Here is a 21,389-nt window from a genome sequence, read left to right on the forward strand (position 1 = left end):
TTTCCATATTGTTTTTTTGATGTTTAATCTTCATGATATTAAATCATTATTTTACGATGCCTAAATTCATTATTTTATAATATCTATTATTTTAAACGTTATAACATGTTTAAATTAATAAATTCTATGTGAAAAATAATCCATGTTTAGTGCCTTTTAGTTTCTAAAACCGATACATTTTCCGAATAAGTATTTGTTTTCCTCAATATACAATACTGAAGACGAATGCAATCCCCCCAAATAATACTTTTTTTACAAGAAAAACACACGTAAGAATCAATTAAAATATTATTTTCTGTTTCAGAACCTAATTTCCACTTCGCCAAACATAATAAGTGAAATATACTTAAGCAATTTTGCGTTGGACAAATAATTAGTTGAGAATATTTTAATGCAGCATCTTCAGAGTCTAATTCTGGAAGATCACATGCACCTTTACAAACCATGCACAAATTAATATTTTTTTCTTTAATTTTCCGAAGAATTTCAAATGCAATTTGCGACATTTTATCTATTATTAATATTAGGATTTTTTTAAAAAATAAAATATAAAACTTTGGCTAATATCAATTTCCCTTAAAACAGAATATCTTTTATCTCCTATTTCCCCAGGATACAATATTCTTTTTCTCTCAATACTAATTGGATCATTTGTTTTTAAATTTGTATTTTTTTTTATATTTTCTCTATCATCTAATTCAGTTTGTAAATAGAAAATAAATATACATACGAACTAAAGAAAATATCACACTCTGGTTTCATCCACGGTGATATTTTTACACTAGTAGAAGAATGAAATTCCTCCCACAATTTCCATACACGTTGATCAAAAATTTTGATTTTCAGAGGCCAATTTTTCCATATATTCATTATCAACATACTATAAAGGACATAAACCCTTGTTTTCAGAGAGGTACGAACCCCCTGTCTACGAGGAAATACATGTTGGGTTGTATTATTTATTATTTGATTATCATGTTGGTTTTTTTCATTTTTTTGAGCTTTAAAAATTATATTTGGATTCTGCCATGCCCATTCAAACTTGAGATATTAGATACACTGATTTTTCATGAAAATAGACTCCAAACTTGCAAAGCAGAAACTATTGATGGAAACCCATAAACAAAACAAACTATCTGTTTTTTAAGAAAAAAATCAACAAAAAACTCCACAAAATAACGAAAGACTATCCTACATACATTCCATGGGCGTCCTGATGCTGTTTTATGTGCTCCTGAAGCAATTTCTCCATTATGTTGCCGAAGCCTCTATTTTGATCAGTTTTTCACCAAAAAACATCCTTTAAACGCGGAAAAAGACTTTTAAAGGATTATTTGTTGATCCAACATATGTATTCCGTGTTAACTCTGACTTTAACAAGTAACAACAGTAAAATAAAGGCCATGTGTGCATTTTTATTATCAGTTGGATCCGTCGAAATTTTCAAGATTAGTTTTCTCAGGAAACGAAGACGTCATTATTTTTTAAAAGAACAAGAATCTCTAAAAAGTGAGTATTTTTGGCAGAAAAAAGCAAATAATTAATATAAAAAGGTTCATCTTGTCAAATAATGGGGTATGGATCTTTAAAATCCGATCAAAATCCGTCATATCTACGGAGAAAAATAAAAACAGAACCATTAGACTTATCTACAGTAGAGATGAACTATGAAGAGCCAGAAAAGCCTAAATCTCAGCGGCCATTAGGAGTTCAACAAGCACCTACGTATTTCCCTACAGATGAGGAATTTAGGCAGCCGTTGAAATATATTGAAAGTATTACGGCAGAAGGAAGAAAATATGGGATTATTAAGATTATACCACCAAGAGGCTGGAGACCGACGTTTTCAATTGATTCAGAGGTTTTAGGGGATTCTTTTTTGGATATGGTGTGAGATTAATGTCTTTTTAGACATTTCTTTTTCGAACAAGGAAACAGGCATTGAATTCAATGGAGGGAAGATTTCGAGCAAATTTGACATACCTTGATCAGCTTTTTAAGTTTCATAAACAAAAGGGATCTTTTATTAAATCCCTTCCACAAATTGATAAACATCCTGTTGATCTTTATCGTTTAAAAAGAGCAGTTGAAAGCCGCGGAGGATATCATAAAGTAATACGTTTTAAAATGGAAGAAAATGTTTTAACATTGTTTCAGGCATGTGAAAAAAGAAGGTGGGAAGAAATATGCCGTGAATTGGGGTATTCGCAGGCTGGCAAATGTTTTTCAAATGCTGTTACTTCATTGAAGACGATTTATCAAAAATATAATCTTCCATATGATATCTATTTAGAAAAAATAAAGAATTCCCCAAAAAACCAGAAAGACGATGATAAGAAAAGGCTAAAAACAAAAGCATCTCCTAACGTATTGAATAAAACTTCGACACCATGTAAAACTGAAAAAAATGACTTATTGGATGATCTAGACAATGAAATTAATAATAATTCAATTAAAAGGGAACCTTGTATTGATAAAAACGAGGAAGAAATAATCGATGATAATAAAATGTTATATAATGTCACTAATAAAGAGAAATTATCTGAAAAACGGAATACTAGACATGTTCAAAAAGGTTCATCTGAAATTGAAATATTTTTAATTTTACAACTTAACATATTAAATAGAAACAAATAAAATAGCAACAAACAATTTAAAATCATCAAATACTGATACGGAAGATATGGATTCTACAAGTATTAAAAATAAGTCTAAAAAAGTACGTTTTTTAGATTATTGCATTATAATTTACTAATCAGACATTAGATTTGTGAAAAATGCCGTAAAGAAGCGGATTCGTCTTCAGTATTGTGTTATAGTTGTGGTATTAGATATCATATATATTGTTTGGAATATTCATTAACTAATATACCTAAACGTGAATGGTATTGTAATAAATGTTTTTTAGGGACCAGCGATTTTGGATTTGAAGATGGAAATACATATTCTCTTAAACAATTTCAAGAAAAGGCTAATTTATTTAAAAAGAAATATTTTGCTAAAAAGCAGTCTACTAAAAAACAAAGTTACCCAAGTGAAACAGAAGTGGAGGAAGAATTTTGGAAATTAATTGAAAATACAAATGTTGCTACAGAAGTTGAATATGGTGCTGATATTCATTCTACTACTCATGGAAGTGGTTTTCCTACTTTGGAAAAAAATCCATTAGATTCATATTCTTCAGATCCTTGGAATTTAAACATTTTACCTTTATCACCTGATTCATTATTAAGACATATTAAAACAAACATTAGTGGTATGACTACTCCATGGCTTTATGTTGGGATGTGTTTTTCTGCATTTTGTTGGCATAATGAAGATCATTATACATATTCCATTAATTATCAGCATTTTGGTGAAACAAAGACATGGTATGGAATACCAGATAGTGATGCCGATTTGTTTGAACAAATTATGGAAAATACGATGCCAGAACTTTTTGAACAGCAACCAGATTTATTATTTCAGCTTGTAACTATGATTAGTCCGGCAAAATTACTAGATGAAGGAGTTAGAGTATATGCTATAGATCAGCATGCAAATCAGTTTGTTGTAACGTTCCCACAAGCATATCATGCAGGTTTTAATCATGGCGTAAGTTTGAACTTAAAATACTAACATAAGTTAATGTTGTTGAGTTTAACCTTAATGAAGCTGTTAATTTTGCTATTCCTAATTGGATAAGTGAAGGATATAGTTTAGAATCAGTAAAGAGATATAAAAAATTTAAAAAAATGCCAGTGTTTTCACATGATGAACTACTTTTGACTATTTTTTCTCATGAAAATGGAATTAAAACAGCTATGTGGTATTTATTTTTAAACTTTATAAATTGATATCTTGATTGTATTTAGGTTAACAATTGTATTAAATGAAATGAAAGATCGTGAATTGAAATCTCGAAAATTTCTCCGAGAAGAAATCCCTGGTCTTACTGAGGAATTAGATGAAATATATTTGTCTGAAGATCAATATCAGTGTAAAATATGCAAATCTTATACATATCTTTCTCAAGTTAAATGCAAATGTACTACAGAAATTGTTTGTATCGATCATTATTTAGAGCTATGTGATTGTGAAAAAGATGCTCTTATACTTAGGTTTCGATATAGTGATGAGTATTTAGAAGAGATTGCAGAGAAGATCACTGAACGTAGCAATCTTCCTACTATGTGGACTAAGAAATTTTATAAAATTATGTCAGAAAATGAGCGACCTCCTCTTAAGCTCATGCGTTCACTTCTTTCTGAGGCTGAAAAAATACAATATCCTATTGAAGAAGTTTCGTCTCTTAGAAGCTTTGTGATGAAAGTAAATGAATGGGTTGAAAATGCAAATAATTTTATAACACGAAAACAACAGAATCGCCGCAAAAACGAAAAGGTTTGGAGAAAAGGTAAAACAGCTGAATTGGAAGAACGTGATAAAATTTTTAGAAATCCAAAATATCTTGAAAGTTTATTAAAGGAGGCAGAAAATCTTCCATTTGACACTCCTGAAATACATTTGTTACGTGAAAAAGCAGATGCTATAGTTTCTTTTCAAAACCGTGCAAAAGAAGTTATTTCTCAATCTACAGTTTCATCTGGTCAATGTTTGGAAATTATAGAATCAGGAAAAAGCCTTAATGTTGATATTCCAGAAATTGAGCAATTTGAACAATATTATAAACAATTAACTTGGATAGAGACTGTTCGTAATGCAGAAAATAAATATATTTCATTAAAAGAAGTAAATGATTTAATTTCAGAAGCTAAAAAAATCAAGATTCCTGAAAATAATCCGTATTTTTTAAAACTTAAAATAAGAAAAGAGAATGGAGAAGCATGGGAAGCACACGCTATTAATCTTATGAAACGAGAGGCAATACCGATGGATGAGTTAGTAAGATTAGCAGATCAAGCATCTAGTTTATCTATATCACAAGAGATTCTTGCTAAAGTTAACTCTATTATAAATAAAATACGTGAAGTTCACAATTCTGTCCAAAACATTCAACAACGCATATTAAATCCTAATTTTTGGCAAAGACCAACAGCTAATGAGTTGAAAAAGATCATGGATGTTGTTAATAGCCTTCCAAATCCTCCCGAAGGTGTATCGATTCTTCAAAAAGAGCAGCAAAAGTTACATGAATGGATTCGCCGAGGAAAAAGATTATTTGGAAAAGCAAATGCACCTTTAGAAACTTTAGGACAGCATATGGAATATGTTGTTAAAAGAAATAATTCATGTCTTTCTTTAGCAGATAAGCCTCGTGCTCCTGTAGAACCTTCGTCAAGAGAACAAACACCTGAGCCTTCTACGTCTTTAGATAAAGATGAAGGATTTGGAATTTCTTCTAATAAAATTCCTCATCATGATCTTTTTTGTTTATGTAGACAACCTGAATCTGGGTTAATGGTAGAATGTGAAATATGTCATGAATGGTATATCTTCCTTTTAATTATCATCTTGTTGATTATTTTTAGGTATCATGGTCGTTGCTTAAAAGTATCTAGAAAAAAGTTACGTGATGATGATAAGTGGACATGTCCTATATGTGATTATCGTGTTGAAATCCCTAGATTATCAAACCGTCCTAAACTTGAAGATATGCAACAGCTTCTTTCAGATGCGTTGTTTTTACCATTTATACCTTCTGAATTAGATAAATTAAAAGAAATAGTAGACACAGGTGTAGCATTTAGAAATCATATTCAGCCTTATATATATTCTCCTCTTGGTTTAACGTCTGCAGAAGTACCTATTATGAGGTTTTACTTACGGAAGATGGAAGGCTCTGAACTTCTTTTAGCAGAAGAAACAAACTTTTTTAAGGCCAAGCTTCATGAACTTGTTCCTATTGCTCCTATGCCTCCTCAAGCTATTGAGATATCAAAATCAACAAGAAAGCCGCGTCCTACGAAGAGACAAAGAGAATTAATTGCTCTTGGGTTAGATCCTAATTCAGAATCATTGTCAGAAAAGTTTTCTAATACGGCTTCCAAAAAATCTAAAGTGATCAGTATATCTCAGCCTTCTAATCCAAAACCAAACATTAATCCATCTCCTGTTCCTTTAATATGTATTTGTAGAAAACCTTGGGTACCAAACGATTCTCCTAAAATCAATTGTTTTGATTGTGGTAATTGGTTCCATCATTCATGCGTTGGGTTAAATGAAGCTATTTCTCAGACTTTGAATCAATATTTATGGTAAATGTACATATACAGATATATTATTTTTTTAATTTTTATAGTCCAAACTGTTGTAAACGAAGAAGTCAGCCTTATTTATTTCATATTAATAATTATAATAATGACCATACGCTATCATCTACTCTTAATGAAATACATTCATCTAATACATATCATTATGATAGACCTTTATATGATCAAGATATGAAGGTTAATCACTCTATTGGGGATTATACGTCTCAATCAATTTCTTCAACAAATAATATTTCAAATATTTTTGAAGCATTTGCTAATCAAGGGCTTTCTGATAAAACATTATTGGGTAATATTCGTCATGATGGTGATATTGAAAATTCTGTTCAGTCATCTCAGACAGATCGTGAATTATTATATGCTTTAGTAGATTTAGCACAAGGTATGCAAAGTCATCAAGGAACTGGAAATCAGGAATATTCAGGGAATTTGATAGAAGAAGATAATAATTTTGCTGATAAATACCTTAATGCATCATAGATATCTTTATTTTTTATTTATGTATAGTTATAGTTATTTAGGATTCATATTAAATAATTCTTTGGTAAATGTCATTTTGGAAATAGGAAATTTCAAATATTTAAAAGTTATATGGTTATATGAGTTTATGAAGTATAAAATTTTGGGTTAACATTCATCTTTATTTTCAAAAATGCTTTAATAAATGTTTTGTTGTCATTCTTTCAAATATTGATTTAATTCATGATACATATATTCATATCTTCATTTTTCATATGGAACTGTTTTTAATTTATTATAAATAAAAATATAATATATTTAACAAAATTATATTTTTCAAAAATCATTTTAAAAATGTAAAATGAATATTAACGTTTTTTAGAGTTCATTTTCAATAGTATTCTTTTGAAAATAAAAATATAAATCTAAATAAGCTATTAATATATAAAAAAATAGAAAAAAATATATAAATATAAATGGCTCTGACTTTGCCTTAATCATGACATGCTAAACTCAGTGTCCTGCTGATACAGGTGTATTCAACACTTGTTTTATAGATATATTTGATTTCCAGTTACCAGATTTTTTCTTCATGGCCATTATTTATAAATCATTTTCTAATCAAAAAGGATGAAATACCTATTTTAAAAGCAAAAAAATAATGATTCCTTGTGAAAAAAAAATTAGTTATTTTTTTCTTTTAATGAAATATAACATCTTTCAGGTCGTCGCCAGACACGGTTCTTAATGAACATCATAATATTTTAAAATATTATTCTGACTTAAGCAACGGTTTTAAAAGTGTTAAGGTCTTATATAACCTTTTTTCTTCGCTTATTTATTTTCCAAAGAAATATTGATATTTTTTCAGAAATATTTTTTTCAAAGCGTTAACCTCTAAGAAATAGTGAATTAGTAAAAATATAAAAAACTAAAAAAAATCAGCAAATATATAGTAAAAAAGAAAGAAAAATACACGAATTGTTTCATAAAAAGCTTCCTTTTGTTTTTCCTTTTAAAAACCGAAAAAAGTTTGTTTTTTTAAAAAGTGAAAAATTTATCAAATTTTTAAAAATCAAAACTAATCTTTAAAAAAGATAATTATTAATGGAATCATTATGGCCAAGAAACCAGAAGTATTTTTAACCACATTTTATTTCCGAATAATTCTTAAGGCCTTTCTAGCAATGCTACACCTGTAACATCTAATACACTTTCAACATCTCATGGTTCATCATTTCCAAAACTTGTTCAGCTCCAAAGGCCTTCTTATACTAATCAGAACCACCATAATCACTCTAATGCTCATGCACAACCTTCTGTACACATGCTTAAATATTCTTTTACCTTTTGGTACATGAATCGTACATTTGGAAGCAAAATTAAAGATTATGAGTCTTCATTGAAAAAACTAATGACATTTTCATCTGTATATTGTTATATTATTTATTGTTGTGCTAAGTCCTTAAGGTTGAAGAATTTTGGTCCATTTATGCCTATCTTAAACGTCCTGATACGCTTCCTGTTATTTCAGATTTTCATCTATTCAAGGAAGGAATAAAGCCTATTTTTGAGGACTCTGCTAATCAAAATGGTGGAAAATGGACTATACGTCTTCGGAAAGGTGTTGCAGTTCGCTATTGGGAACAATTAGTGATGGCTATTGTTGGAGACCAATTCTGGAATATTGGAGATGAATTATGTGGTGCAGTTCTTAGTATTAGAAATTCTGAAGATTTAATAAGTGTGTGGAACAAAAGCTCTGACAATGGAAGAGTTAACTTAAAAATCCGGTATGATTTATCCTTATTTTATAAGTATTTAATTTTCATGATATAGAGATTTTATAAAGCAAGTTCTTAATCTTCCTCCTGATACAATCCTAGAATATAGAGGCCATAAAGATTCTCTTATAGATACATATAATCATCATACAAGTGATAAAAGCCCGCATCCTTATGAAAAAAATAAGTATAATTAAACATGAAACTTCCTTTGACTATGCATAAAATATATATAATTATTATGAAAAAGTTTTTATGCAATTGGCATTTTTGCATACTATAAAATATTAAATATAATCATTTTTAATAGAATTCGTGAATTTTGTTCATATTATTGTTTATAATTTCATGTACAGCATTCCATATTTCGGTTTTTACTTGTAAAACAGAATTTGAAGCGTTTATCCAATACCATGGACAACATACATTATTATTTGCTTCAGAAATATCTTTAAATATAGATCGAACATTTTCTTGCATTACTTTAGTTTCATAGCGTTCTGTTCCATAGTTTTGTCGCTGAGAAGTCTTTTCTTGATCCACATCTAAGTAGATCACACAGTCTGGAAGCGGCAATCCTCTTTCTGGTGCTTTACACCACTCTATATCAAGTCCCTAAATATCTCAACATCAAAATTGTTGTTTTGCATAAATTTCATGCACCTTTGCTACAGAAAATGCAATTCCCGAGTATATATAGCGATCTGCAATTACAAAAGTCCCTTCTTCAAGATTCTTGCGTACTTTTTCACTGTTTTTAATAAGAAAAAATATCATTTGTGTTTTTGGCCATTATATACCTGATTTCCCACCGATTTGCACTGAACAAAAGATGAATTGCATGGTCCTCAAGTTCAAGATCTCCTGAAAGATATGAATTTATGATTTTTCCAATTTCTGTGCTCCTATCTGGAAATTTCTGAATTTTTACTGGCAGATTTTTAATAAGAAATTCATTTGCTAGAAGCTCACATTGAGTTGTTTTCCCTGCATTATCTGGTCCTTCTATAACAATAAGAGCACCTCTGTTCAAAATCCTATTTTTCATTACCCTCTTTTTATCTTTTAATTTCTAATCTTTTTTTTAATGTTGCAGTATTGACCTCGCACGGTCTGCATTATCTGTGGTATTATAAATATTTGATATAGACAAAGAAATGGAAGATGAGCCCGTTTTTGATAGCAGGAACGCGTCTTCCATCGTCATTATGTGCTTTTATAGGCCCCAATATGTTTTTTAAGCAGGGCTTAAGTGTTTTATTTAAAAAAATGATACATTTTAAGAAGATTCATAAAAAAGATCTAAATCGTCTTAAATATTTATTTGGAGTGAAAATGGGCCTTAAAAATGGACCGAGTACGTTAAGAATAAAAAGAATGTTTTTCTTCTTTTCGATTTTGATGCATTTTTAGTGCTTTTAGATGGAAAAATTACATATCCAGAGCCTGAACAACAGTATGATGAATTAATATTTTATATAAGCTTTTTATGATTCTATTTCAAGGTTAAAATGTACTTTTGTAACGCCTATGGGAGAACGTAAAACGTTAACAGTGTCTGAGGGCCATTCTATTTTAGATATTGCACATGAAAATAATATTGATCTTGAGGGTAAGCTTTTTTAGCAAGAATATATGTTTTTTGAATTTTAAAAGGTGCATGTGAGGGGTCTATAGCATGTTCTACGTGCCATGTTATTGTAGATCCTGAATATTATAATAAGATGGAAGAGCAGTCGGAGAAAGAGCTAGATATGCTTGATCTAGCATTTGGGCTTACTGAAACGTAATGAAAACATGTAGAACACATGAAATATTTATAAATGAATAGATCAAGGTTAGGGTGTCAAATTATTATGAATAAAGATTTAGATGGAATTACTCTTATGTAAAAAATTTATGACATTTTAATATTTTTGCTAATAAAAATTAGGCTTCCGACAGCAACTCGGTAAGAGTGCATGTTAATTGTTTGTAATTATAATTAATATAGTATTTTTAGGAATATACAGTTCAAAAAACAATAACTTTAAAATATCATTTAATGGAGTACTATAAATAGTTACAACAATTCTTACTGTAGAAAAAACTTTTCTTTTTCATAGTATCATGTCTTATTTGTTTTTCTAATCATATCCAGAAACTCCTGCTTTGACATTTTTGCAACTGTATTATATTAATTGATATTTTATTGTAAACATCAAATTTTTACCTTCTTTTTCTCTTTTTTGTGTGCTCATTAATTTCTTCTTTTTCATTTCTTTAGAAACTTTTTTTGCCTTGGTTTGTACTGCTTGGATAGTATTAAATAGATTAATAACTTGCTTATTTAGCTAATTGTTAATCTTTTTTTTGAATTTACCTCCTTTTTGAGCAATTTTTCGTAGAGATTTTTCATATTCTAGAGCTTTTCGTGCTTCATTATCATCTATGGGAATAATATCTTTTATTCTTCCTTTTTCTTTTTCTTTTTTTTTTTCAATTGAAATTAACATTTTTGCCTTGTTTTCTATACTTTTTTCTTCAATCTTTTTAGCCATGTCTATTTTGCTATAACTAAGAACAGGATCCTTTTACTGAATCAACTCCAATATGTTTTTAACATCTATTTACTCACATTTTTATCAAATGAATCTACAGTTGATGATATAATTTTTGATAAAGCAGAAGCAAATTTAACTGAATTGTCAGAAATTGTAGATTCTACTAAAATCAGCCAAAATATAGAAATGTTAATAAAAGTAGTAACCTACGGTCATCATTTTTTTTTTTCTCATTTTCTACCATATCTACTGCTTTATAGTTATTAATGAATGATAATGAAAAATCATCCTAAATTACATATAGAAGAGTCCGTATCACTCGTAATAATATCATTTACTTCATTTTTTTCCTTATGTATTTGTTTTTTTTGTATTTTTTTCAATTTTCTGTTCTTTAAGTTTTCATATGCTATTTTTTCTTTATTTTTTATTTTTCGTCTTTTTTTTACTTGAAAATCTGAAATATCTTCATTACTCCTTTTAGAGTGTTCAATAGATACTTTCATTGTATTTTTGTGAAATATATTTAAACTTTAAAAAATTAGATTTAAGAATTATAATATTATAACATATCTCGTACAATATAATATTGATTATCGTAAACCTCATGAAAAATTAAAAAAGAGAAATTTAGAAAAAGAAATATGGATACAGAAGATTTTGGGATATTAAAGGGTCAAAGCAGTCCTTATAGACCTTATTATATTCCATCTGATTTTTCATATGTTTTAGAACAGGGAATTAATCAAAATACTGAAGAATTATATAAAATTTCATCAAATAAAAATTGGAGAAAATCGGAACATTTAGACTATTTTGACTTTAAAAACAATAGAGAATTGTTCAAAAAAATACTATATAGTTCTATTGTGCGTTATTTATGTGTATTTGTTGTCCAACCATTCGAAACAGCGAAAACAATTTTACAATGTCAATACCATGCTAAATTAAAGCAAAATGAAAATAAAAATGAAATAAATGATTTTTTTGAAGAAAGATATAGTATATCAGATGAAGTATTGATAAAAATGTTATTAGTACTTTTTTGATTTAAAGTAGAGCGAATCTATAGTATCGAATGAGTCTGATCCTCCATATTTTTATGAACCTAACTCTCTTACTATATCTCCTGATTTATCTTATACATCTAAGAGAGGAATTGTTGATCGTGAAGGGTATATCCTAACACCTCCAAATGACCATGAAATACAATTTCCGTGGGAAATCAATATTGAAAAAACTCAAGTAAGAGCTGCTATTTATGCATTGTGGAACAAGGAGGGTGTTTTTGGTTTGTGGAAAGGTAGATATAAATAATCCTTGAAATAATGTTCATCAATTTAGCTCAGAATATATCTTTTATATATAGCATCTTGTATTCAATCATTGAATCATGGAGTTCATCTTTTCTATCAAAAACTTTTTCTTTCCCAGATTTTTTTCCTGAAACTATCGACTTTGATCATTGGATAGCTTCATTTTTCATATCTCTAACGTCATCTGCATTTACATCATTACTTTTAGCGCCCATTGATATTGCAAAAACACGGTAAGTACATTGTAATGTCTTTATCATTCTTATTTTTTTTAGTATTATGATGACACCTAGGCGTTTAAATTCTCATAAATTTTTAAAAACAAATTTACTTTCTTTTTCTATATGTCCACCTACATTAATTCTTCCAACTTTATTATATTCAACATTACCTAACGCTGTATCTTTGATCATTCCTATCTTTTTTAATAAATGTGGGCTTGTTATAGATCCATATGAAACACCAATTATGCACAATTTTACTTCATTAATCGCTGCACTAGCACATCTTTCTATCAAACTACCATTGGAAACTATCTTGCGCAGAGCACAGTTACATATATCAAATATGGAACGGACACTTGTCAGACCAGGAAGATATACTGGCATTTCTGGCACTATATGGTGTATTTTACATGAAGAGAATAATAAACCTTATACTCTCGATGGATTCTACTATGGATGGAGGATGAGCTTATACACCTTAGCTGGTATTTGGACTCTTGGACTCACATCTTTTTTGCCTTCTGGTCTTCCTCCTGACCTTCCTATCATGTCTCAATAATAATTTCACTTTCTTTTGAAGTTTTCTCAACAAATCTATTATCATTAATTTATATTATTTTTTACATATTCAATTGAAACGTTTTATTTATCTTTATGTATTTTTTATTATCTTTCTCTTCTCTTTGCATCATCATTTCTTCTGCAGCTGCAACTCTCGATGTATACAACATATAGAAAAAAAGAATAAAAGTACTTAGATCTTTATAAAGAGATTAATAATATATTGGTATAAAGATATTTATTCTAAGAGAGTTTCTATGAGTTTGTTTTTTATGAAATTAGTTGTTATTTACATTTGATGCAAGGTTATCACTGGTTTATTATTAGTTTAATTAACATTATAAAACATATACATTTTTAAAGAATGAAAAACACTAGATATCATTCAGAAATATATAGAAAGCATCAGAGAGATGGTAAATTGAGGGATTCGTCATTTAAGTTGGATAAAAGAGGCGTTAGAAAAACAATACAACGAGAAACAATGTATGGTCAAGATTTGTTTGAAAAAGATGCAAAATTAGATAGAAAAGAGACAGATAATGGTTTAGAAACTTATAGAAGGCGTTCAAGGTCTCCTTATTACAAAAATTTTTATCATGGAAGCATGCAAAAACGATATCCAACATATATATATGATGAAAGCTCTAGAACCAAAGCAAGGGTGTCTCCATATAGAAAACGTAGTCCATCAACAAGTGTATCTCAGAAGTCAACATCCTCTTCTATTCCCCAACATAAGATATACAATTCTCGTTCCCCTCAGTTTGATAATTCTAAAAGAAGACTACGGCTTAATAGAACCTCTTGTTCAAGATCAGATTCAGGAGAAAGCTATGGTAGGTCTTTAGAATTGAAGCATTATTCGTCAAGGAAGGAATATGCATATTCGCCAGAATATTTTAATGATCGCTATTCTCATAATACATCTAGATATTCTTATTCATTTGAAAATAAACATCAAGGTTACAAGAAAACATACAATTATTCTGAAAAACAGATACCTAGGAATTCATCTTCTCTTTTAACCTCTTCATATAATCATTCATACAGCTCTAAATATGAGACTGACCATTATGATTCTAAATTTCTACCCAAAGAAAGATACAAAAACACTAGGACTTCAACATCTTATTACAAAGAAAATTCAGATACGTTTTATCGACCTTCTAGCACTTCTGATTATCAAAAATATAAACATAATAGTAATTCTAGGAATCCAAAATACCGGTAATAATGATTAATGATGTATATAATTATGATTAATTAGCATCCAGATATGTGTATGATAAGGATACATATTATAGGTCACCGTTTTCTAATGAACTTGAAAATAATTCAAAAGATACAGATGTTTTGTATAAAAGCCCCGATTCATATACAGAAACAGATACTACTAAAATAAATCCGAAAAAACATGAAGATACATCTAGTTTGTAACTTTATATTTTTATTGTCTATTAATTAATATAAGGTGATCTTTTAGATTATAAATATAATAATATGAAAAATATGGACCGCTATAGCCAACCAATTCATAAAAATAACAAGTTATATGATGTAAATGAAGCATTCACTAGGACACCACAAACTCTTAATTTCAAAGAAAATATCACAAAAAAACAAGATAATGTTGAATTTCATTTAGAAAATAAACAGCATTCTACGACACCTATAGTGTCATTTAAACTCTCGAATCCAAAAAGTGTACAATCCACTTCTCATTTGCATTTAGAAAATACATCTTTTGATTCAAATACAGATTTTTCCTCCAAGTATAAAACTTGTGAGTCTAAAAATAGTTCAACTGTAGAAAAATTACATAATGATGCAAAATTATCAAAAAGATCTTTAAGTACCTATTCAGCATTAGTAAATGAAGAAAAGGATTTTTTACCTATAAAAAAATCTAAAAAATTATCTGAAAATACATTAAAAGATTCAGAAAATATAAATTATTTAGAGACTGATAATATTCAACATTATTCTAAAGATTTTGAAACAAAGAGTATTTCGATTGTAAAACCAATAACGAAAATAACTATGATTGATTCTAAAGAAGGATATGTATATGAAAGGATTGGTCAAGTTGGTGAAGGAACATATGGGTATTTTTATTTTAAAGTTGTTATTAATATTTTTAATGCTTAATAGAAAAGTATATAAAGCTCGTAATAGAATAACTAATGAATTAGTTGCTTTAAAGAAAATTCGGATGGAATATGAAAAAAATGGGGTAATTTTAGCTTTTTTTTTTAAAAAAGTTAATTATATTTAGTTTCCAATAACTGCTATGAGAGAAATTAAGTTGTTACAGTCTTTAAGGCATCCTAATGTTGTTTGTCTTTTGGAAATGATGGTAGAAAAAAGTAATTTTTTTTTATATAATAATTTAAATTAATTACATTTAGGCACTGTATATATGGTTTTTGAATACATGGATCACGATTTATCTGGTGTATTATCAAATCCTAATTTCCACTTTGAACTTTCACATACAAAACATCTTTGCAAACAAATGTTAGATGGGTTAGAATATCTTCATCACCGTGGAGTATTGCATCGTGATATTAAAGGTATAATTTTTAATAATTATTTTAAACTAACATATATTAGGATCAAATATCCTTCTTGATAATTTTGGGCAGTTAAAATTAGCAGATTTTGGATTAGCTCGATATTATCATAAAAAACATAATACTGCCGATTATACTAATAGAGTAATTACTCTTTGGTTTCGACCTCCAGAGCTTCTTTTGGGAGCTACAGCATATGGGCCTTCTGTTGATATTTGGAGTGCAGGATGTATAATGATTGAATTATTTACCAAAAAACCATTATTTCCAGGACATGATGAAATTCATCAACTCGAACTTATATATGATATGATGGGAACACCAACACATGAAAACTGGCCTACTGTAAATCGATTACCATGGTATGAATTACTTAAACCAGCTGAAAAAAAAGCTGGAAAATTCTATGATTGCTATTCAACGTAAATGATCATTTTTTATTTTCTTATTCTTATTTATTACAGCATCTTGTCTCCTGCTGCTTTAAACCTTATTTCAAACATATTAGCATTGGATCCATCAAAACGACCGACTGCAACTGAGGCACTAAAACATAGTTTTTTTACTCAAGAAGAACCTAAACCCGAACCTCCTCTAGGGTAAATAACTAATACTATTTAAATTAGTTTTTAAGTATTTCTAGATTAAGTAGTATGAAAGGAGATTGGCATGAATATGAAAGTAAACGAAGAAGAAAAAAATTTAGAGAATATAGAGAAATAGATGGAAGCAAAGAACCTGAAAAAAATGTTACGAAATGAAATTAAGTTTATGGTTTTAGCATGTTAATATTGTTTTAAAACTTAATTTTAACATGTTGATATTGTTTCAAGGTTCAGTTTTAACATTGTTTTTGGCATTATATTTTAAAAGGTATTCAATTTGTTATATTTTGTGGAATATAAAAATGTATGATTAAAGATTTTCGTAATTATTTATATTTTTTATTTAAAAGTCTAGTTAATGCATTAGGTATCTGTTTGAATTAATAATTTGTATGAATTTAAAAATTTATAAACCTCTCCATTACAATCATTCAATACTTTAGATGCTAATTCACCTTCAAAGCCGCAATCAGAAACTAAATAGTCAAGTCTAAATGTGTGAAAAAGAAAATAAATAAACAAAATGAATATTACTTAGCCATTTCTCGGAAATTTTGAGCAGTATCCATCCAACTAGAAGCAACTGATTCCCAAACAGCTTTTTTTTTTGAAGGGTCTATTTTTTTTGTCCTTGCTGTAAACGTTGCTACAACTGGACGATGATCAGAAATTCGTACATTTAATCGGCGATAACTGGTGCATTTAACTCTGCTACCTCTATAAAAAATACGATCACACCATGCAGGACATCTCTTTTTCTCACTAGTATCATAATTATCTATTCCTATATCATATTTATAAGTTGGAGGGAAATCAATTGGTGCTTCATTAAAAAGACGTAACCGAAATCCTGGATTTTTTTTTTTTTGAAGAATAAGCTGATCTTTTTCAAGAAGTGATTGATAATCTTTTAAATTAATGTAATTTAAAATTGCATCACGACGCATATCTATGCGGTAGTTCAAATCTCCATTTAATATACAGATTTCATGATCCAAAATCATTGATCCATCTCCTCCTCCAACAAATAAATCTGCCCTTTTAGAATTATCTAATTCTGGAGAAAAATCTGATGATTCTAAAATTGTAGCTAAATGATTATTTCTATGTACTACCTGAGACTGTCCAGCAGCAAGATGACAATTAATAAAACATAATGATGTATCATCAAGTATAAAACGTATAACAAGTGCTCCCTAAGTTTTATAAGCTAAAATTTGCGAAAATTATAAAAATTGTACTTTATTTCCATGCAATCCACCTAAACCAGTTTTAACATGGATACTATTTAATTTTTTAATATGTGATTTTATTGAAGTTTTAGTAAAAATGCACGTAAATAATCCAACAAGATTTTCTGAATGAAGAAGACAATATTGAAATTCAGATTGTACATACGTTATTATTTCGTTAGTTAACCGTTCCTTCCATGCACTATACTGAGAAGACATATGTTCTTGTAATTGTTTAGAATCTTTTTTTTTATTAAATTTCATTAAATGCTCTAGAATAAATGTTAAATTATATAAAACAGTTTTAAAAAAATATACTAGCAGTTAAACGCTTGTTTTCTAGATCAACAAGTTCTTGAAAACCAAAAACTATTATTTCTGGAGGATTCGGAGATTCTAGAACTTTTTCAAAAAAAGAAAAATCATCTGTTGAAGAATTCAAATCATTAGGCCTTGATGCGCCTGCATTCCATGTACAAACAGTAATGTTTATGTTTCGAAATGTACAAAATTCCTCATCTCGTTTACACATTTCATTTTCTAAAATATTAAAATTTATAAAATTTAAAATTTTAATACCTAGCCAATCTTCCATCAATAACCCATCCCATATCCTGATAATATTATCAGAAGCTAAAGATAGAACCTGATATCTTTTAACTCTCCAAATACTTGTTGTATCTAGATGCAATTCTAATATTGGGTACTTATGTGCCCACCAACCTTTCTTTATTTTTCGAGGCTTAGATTGAAGATCATATACATAAATCATTCCTGTCTTGAATCCAGCCCATAAATAATCACCGACACCAACCATAGCTACAATATTATAAAGACTAACATTAATAACTTCTAAACAAGAAAGAGAGGTCCTAGAATAAACAGAAATTTTCCCATCTTGATGTCCCAAATAAACTAAATCTGGTTGATTTCGAAGAATAGTACCACATGATATTTCTCCTACAGGTAAATGAGGTACAATTGGGCGCGCTGTTGCAACAAATGGATGATTATTTGTTTGAGTTTTTGGATTATATACATATACTGATTTAGATGCTCCTAACCAGAGTTGATTTTTTACAACAAAACTAAAGGTCGCCTTGGGTGTAACTTTATATGTACGAGGCGTGCTTTGAAGATGCAAACCATTTTGATGTGTATCATCAGACCAAATTAAAAGTTTTCCGCTGTCGTCAAGAGTCCATAATTCATATCCACACCTTAATATATATATAATCGGATGAGAATGAACACCAAAACGTTTATCAACAAATCCTTGATAAAATATATTGATTTCTGAAATATTACCATCTTTAGTTCCTAACCATATTCTAGTTCCTTCTTCATTTATATCTCGAGATGGAACAAAAGACATACTAGTTATTTTCATATCATTAGAAGGTAATGACCATATAACTTCATTAGTCTTAATATTCCATACTTTTATAATAGTACCACAGGAACATAAATAATCTCCTGAAATAAGACAGTGTTTAATTTCTGAACGACCTTGGATTTCTAGAGGGCCATTTTTAAATATTGGTCGTCGACGATTTGTTTGTGATGAATCTGGATAATCTGTTGTAGAATGATTTTCAGAAGACTCAGTATTTTTTTCTTCTGCATCAGAATCATATTCATCCATAACAGATGTTTCTGCTAAAGATATAGAAGAATAATGAAAATCTGTAGATGGACATGAAAAAGATTCACTTCCTGGTAATCTGGTCGACATACTATAAGACTTCATATGTCCTTTAAATAATTTAGACTTTTCAACAGGCTCTTTCTTAATTTCTATTTGTGATTTTGTGAAATTAAAAGATTTTTGAGCACGAGCTTTTAAAATATCATCAGGTTTCGGCGGAATAATGGGTGGATTCCTAAAAGGAGAAAGAGACCGTGACAATTTCGGTTGATTACTGTCTAATTTGAAAGATATATCGCTATTGTTAATATCTAAATATCCATCACATTTTGGTAATTCATTAAAATCTGTTTTAAAAAATTTAGATGTGGAAATATTTGAAAAATTATCATGAAAAATAATGTCATCAGATACTGGACTTATGCATTTATGAGAAGATGTCTTTTTTTTTGTAGAAATAGCTTTAAAATCATTAATATCTAATATGATTTAGTTTGATTTTTAATAACAAAAGTACTATTTACCTATAGAATCCTGAAAAGGAGATTCCATTATATCTTGAATTAAACTTTGGTTCTCTTGAATATATTCTTCTAATCTAGGAGACGGAAACGTGTCGACTTGCTCAGGTGTAAAATGATCAAAATCTATTTAATATTAACGATTTAGTATAAGATGAAAAATATACATGGATCATCATAATATTCTTTTTTTTTAGAATGTATTTCGATTGGTGTAAACTCAGAAAGCTCTGGTGACCGGATTGCAAAATCTGAATCATGAGTCAAAGAATCTAAGGGATTGTATGGTTCTTCATCAAAAATATTGTCTTTAAATGACGAATCATCTGCATCATAATAATCACTAAATAAATTCTTATGATCTGAAAACGCTCCTTTAGCTCGTTTCATAGAGGGTCTAAGAGGCTGTGTATCTGCATCCGCCAAATCATAGAATGTATCAGGAATTGCAACATCAAGATCACTGGAAATATCTCGAACATGACATGGAGCTTTTGATGCATTCACACTGCAAGAAAAAGACCTTATCTTTGGCTTTCTTTCAATACTTGGCACTCTTATATATGATCGTTCGTATGTTAATTTTTCTTCAACAGGCGATCTTATTGAGCTTCTGTAGCTTCGAAAATATATAGGAGATGATTTTACACATTTTTCATTCCCTTCTAGTCCTCTATATGACCTATGATATCTTTGTTCTGTAGCAAGTCTTTCAAACTTTTCTTTTAATTGAGAAACTGATTTCTCTTCTTCTATAACACCCATTTTTGCGGAAAAAAAGATACATTTATATAAAACTAGGTCATCTATTATGTTTTAATGTTTTAAACTGCTTAAATAGACTTTATACCTTCTTATTTTTGTTTTGTTAACTTTATAAAAGATCGTAATCAGCATGAAAACGAACACATTATTGTTAACCTTAAGATTAAAATTTATTATTGAAAAAAATTAAAGAATTATAAAAGAATTTTAGTATTAATTGATGTGGTATGGAGTATATTTACTAAAAAAAAAAAGCTTTTTTTGATAATTATTTCTTTTTAGTAAACATATTTTAAATGCACAAGTCTCTATCCGAGTACCATGTTGTAAAAGATGGTGAATAATACAGCAAAGTGGGTTTATAGAAAGAGATTGAGTAAATATATAGGTTTGATTGTCCAGAATGTCATTTAGAAGTGTCAGATCATCCTTTGTTAAAATTAGATGAAATAACATTTATATGTAAAAAATGCAAAGTAATTCCAACATTTGGTTTTTATGTATTATTTTTTTGAAAAAAGAGTTAAACAGGATTAGAAAGCATTTAGAAAGAATATTGAAGATTTTGAAGATGAATCGGATGAATATTGTCCTCAGTTCGAATGTTAAACATGATTTGAAATTAAAAATTGATAGGATTTTAGTTGTGACAATCACTTTATCATTAATGCAATTACTCCTCAGCCTGCGTTGACAATTGAGACAGAAGATGTTCGTAAAGACAGCAGGTATGGCCTTTTTTGTGATTAGGAAGTGTTGTTTATTGGTTTAGAGTAATCAAAGATTATCGTAAACGCCATGATACAAAATAGTTCATTTTTGCAAATAAAAATGCAAATAGATCTTTTGGATAACGCCTTTTCAATGAAAAGATGTCGAAGACAAGTCAAAGGAACTTAAGAAAACTGAAAATATTTATTAATATTGTAATTTGTTATATGTA

The 21,389-nt window shown here is 28.8% G+C and overlaps 10 protein-coding genes across 10 annotated transcripts; 6 read left to right on the top strand and 4 right to left on the bottom strand.

Annotated features, from left to right (window-relative positions):
* Positions 1–146: 146 nt before the first annotated feature.
* On the bottom strand, positions 147–1,413 carry T551_00472 (endonuclease; the record flags this gene model as incomplete). The annotated part of the gene is made up of 5 exons (XM_018372738.1): positions 147–511; positions 556–686; positions 731–1,041; positions 1,089–1,268; positions 1,321–1,413. The coding sequence occupies 5 exons, from the start codon at positions 1,411–1,413 to the stop codon at positions 147–149; spliced, it is 1,080 nt and encodes a 359-aa protein (XP_018231074.1).
* Positions 1,414–1,570: 157 nt separating this feature from the next.
* Positions 1,571–6,692, top strand: T551_00473 (uncharacterized protein; the record flags this gene model as incomplete). The annotated part of the gene is made up of 8 exons (XM_018372739.1): positions 1,571–1,861; positions 1,912–2,575; positions 2,628–2,719; positions 2,767–3,580; positions 3,625–3,808; positions 3,855–5,429; positions 5,472–6,197; positions 6,242–6,692. 8 exons carry the CDS (start codon positions 1,571–1,573, stop codon positions 6,690–6,692), a joined length of 4,797 nt encoding a protein of 1,598 aa, XP_018231075.1.
* Positions 6,693–7,778: 1,086 nt separating this feature from the next.
* T551_00474 (uncharacterized protein) lies at positions 7,779–8,652 on the top strand (the record flags this gene model as incomplete). Its single annotated transcript, XM_018372740.1, has 4 exons — positions 7,779–7,807; positions 7,857–8,100; positions 8,142–8,464; positions 8,511–8,652. The coding sequence occupies 4 exons, from the start codon at positions 7,779–7,781 to the stop codon at positions 8,650–8,652; spliced, it is 738 nt and encodes a 245-aa protein (XP_018231076.1).
* A 106-nt stretch (positions 8,653–8,758) lies between these two features.
* T551_00475 (thymidylate kinase) lies at positions 8,759–9,503 on the bottom strand (the record flags this gene model as incomplete). The annotated part of the gene is made up of 3 exons (XM_018372741.1): positions 8,759–9,070; positions 9,119–9,206; positions 9,256–9,503. 3 exons carry the CDS (start codon positions 9,501–9,503, stop codon positions 8,759–8,761), a joined length of 648 nt encoding a protein of 215 aa, XP_018231077.1.
* A 221-nt stretch (positions 9,504–9,724) lies between these two features.
* T551_00476 (uncharacterized protein) lies at positions 9,725–10,497 on the top strand (the record flags this gene model as incomplete). The annotated part of the gene is made up of 7 exons (XM_018372742.1): positions 9,725–9,812; positions 9,869–9,911; positions 9,961–10,067; positions 10,112–10,241; positions 10,287–10,343; positions 10,389–10,406; positions 10,458–10,497. 7 exons carry the CDS (start codon positions 9,725–9,727, stop codon positions 10,480–10,482), a joined length of 468 nt encoding a protein of 155 aa, XP_018231078.1. The 3' UTR covers positions 10,483–10,497.
* Positions 10,498–10,562: 65 nt separating this feature from the next.
* On the bottom strand, positions 10,563–11,504 carry T551_00477 (uncharacterized protein; the record flags this gene model as incomplete). Its single annotated transcript, XM_018372743.1, has 6 exons — positions 10,563–10,621; positions 10,668–10,775; positions 10,818–11,025; positions 11,073–11,158; positions 11,209–11,250; positions 11,297–11,504. The coding sequence occupies 6 exons, from the start codon at positions 11,502–11,504 to the stop codon at positions 10,563–10,565; spliced, it is 711 nt and encodes a 236-aa protein (XP_018231079.1).
* A 138-nt stretch (positions 11,505–11,642) lies between these two features.
* On the top strand, positions 11,643–13,097 carry T551_00478 (uncharacterized protein; the record flags this gene model as incomplete). The annotated part of the gene is made up of 4 exons (XM_018372744.1): positions 11,643–12,014; positions 12,058–12,301; positions 12,343–12,547; positions 12,590–13,097. The coding sequence occupies 4 exons, from the start codon at positions 11,643–11,645 to the stop codon at positions 13,095–13,097; spliced, it is 1,329 nt and encodes a 442-aa protein (XP_018231080.1).
* A 366-nt stretch (positions 13,098–13,463) lies between these two features.
* On the top strand, positions 13,464–16,436 carry T551_00479 (uncharacterized protein; the record flags this gene model as incomplete). The annotated part of the gene is made up of 9 exons (XM_018372745.1): positions 13,464–14,329; positions 14,377–14,531; positions 14,574–15,207; positions 15,254–15,335; positions 15,378–15,468; positions 15,511–15,675; positions 15,716–16,097; positions 16,140–16,274; positions 16,319–16,436. 9 exons carry the CDS (start codon positions 13,464–13,466, stop codon positions 16,434–16,436), a joined length of 2,628 nt encoding a protein of 875 aa, XP_018231081.1.
* A 170-nt stretch (positions 16,437–16,606) lies between these two features.
* Positions 16,607–20,446, bottom strand: T551_00480 (uncharacterized protein; the record flags this gene model as incomplete). Its single annotated transcript, XM_018372746.1, has 8 exons — positions 16,607–16,651; positions 16,695–16,770; positions 16,815–17,476; positions 17,522–17,784; positions 17,831–18,052; positions 18,092–19,639; positions 19,685–19,807; positions 19,849–20,446. The coding sequence occupies 8 exons, from the start codon at positions 20,444–20,446 to the stop codon at positions 16,607–16,609; spliced, it is 3,537 nt and encodes a 1,178-aa protein (XP_018231082.1).
* A 220-nt stretch (positions 20,447–20,666) lies between these two features.
* On the top strand, positions 20,667–21,258 carry T551_00481 (uncharacterized protein; the record flags this gene model as incomplete). The annotated part of the gene is made up of 6 exons (XM_018372747.1): positions 20,667–20,671; positions 20,729–20,782; positions 20,835–20,946; positions 20,984–21,042; positions 21,091–21,174; positions 21,219–21,258. 6 exons carry the CDS (start codon positions 20,667–20,669, stop codon positions 21,256–21,258), a joined length of 354 nt encoding a protein of 117 aa, XP_018231083.1.
* Positions 21,259–21,389: the final 131 nt, after the last annotated feature.

Source organism: Pneumocystis jirovecii, assembly GCF_001477535.1.
Source record: "Pneumocystis jirovecii RU7 chromosome Unknown supercont1.2, whole genome shotgun sequence".
Taxonomy (NCBI): Eukaryota; Fungi; Ascomycota; class Pneumocystomycetes; order Pneumocystales; family Pneumocystaceae; genus Pneumocystis; species Pneumocystis jirovecii.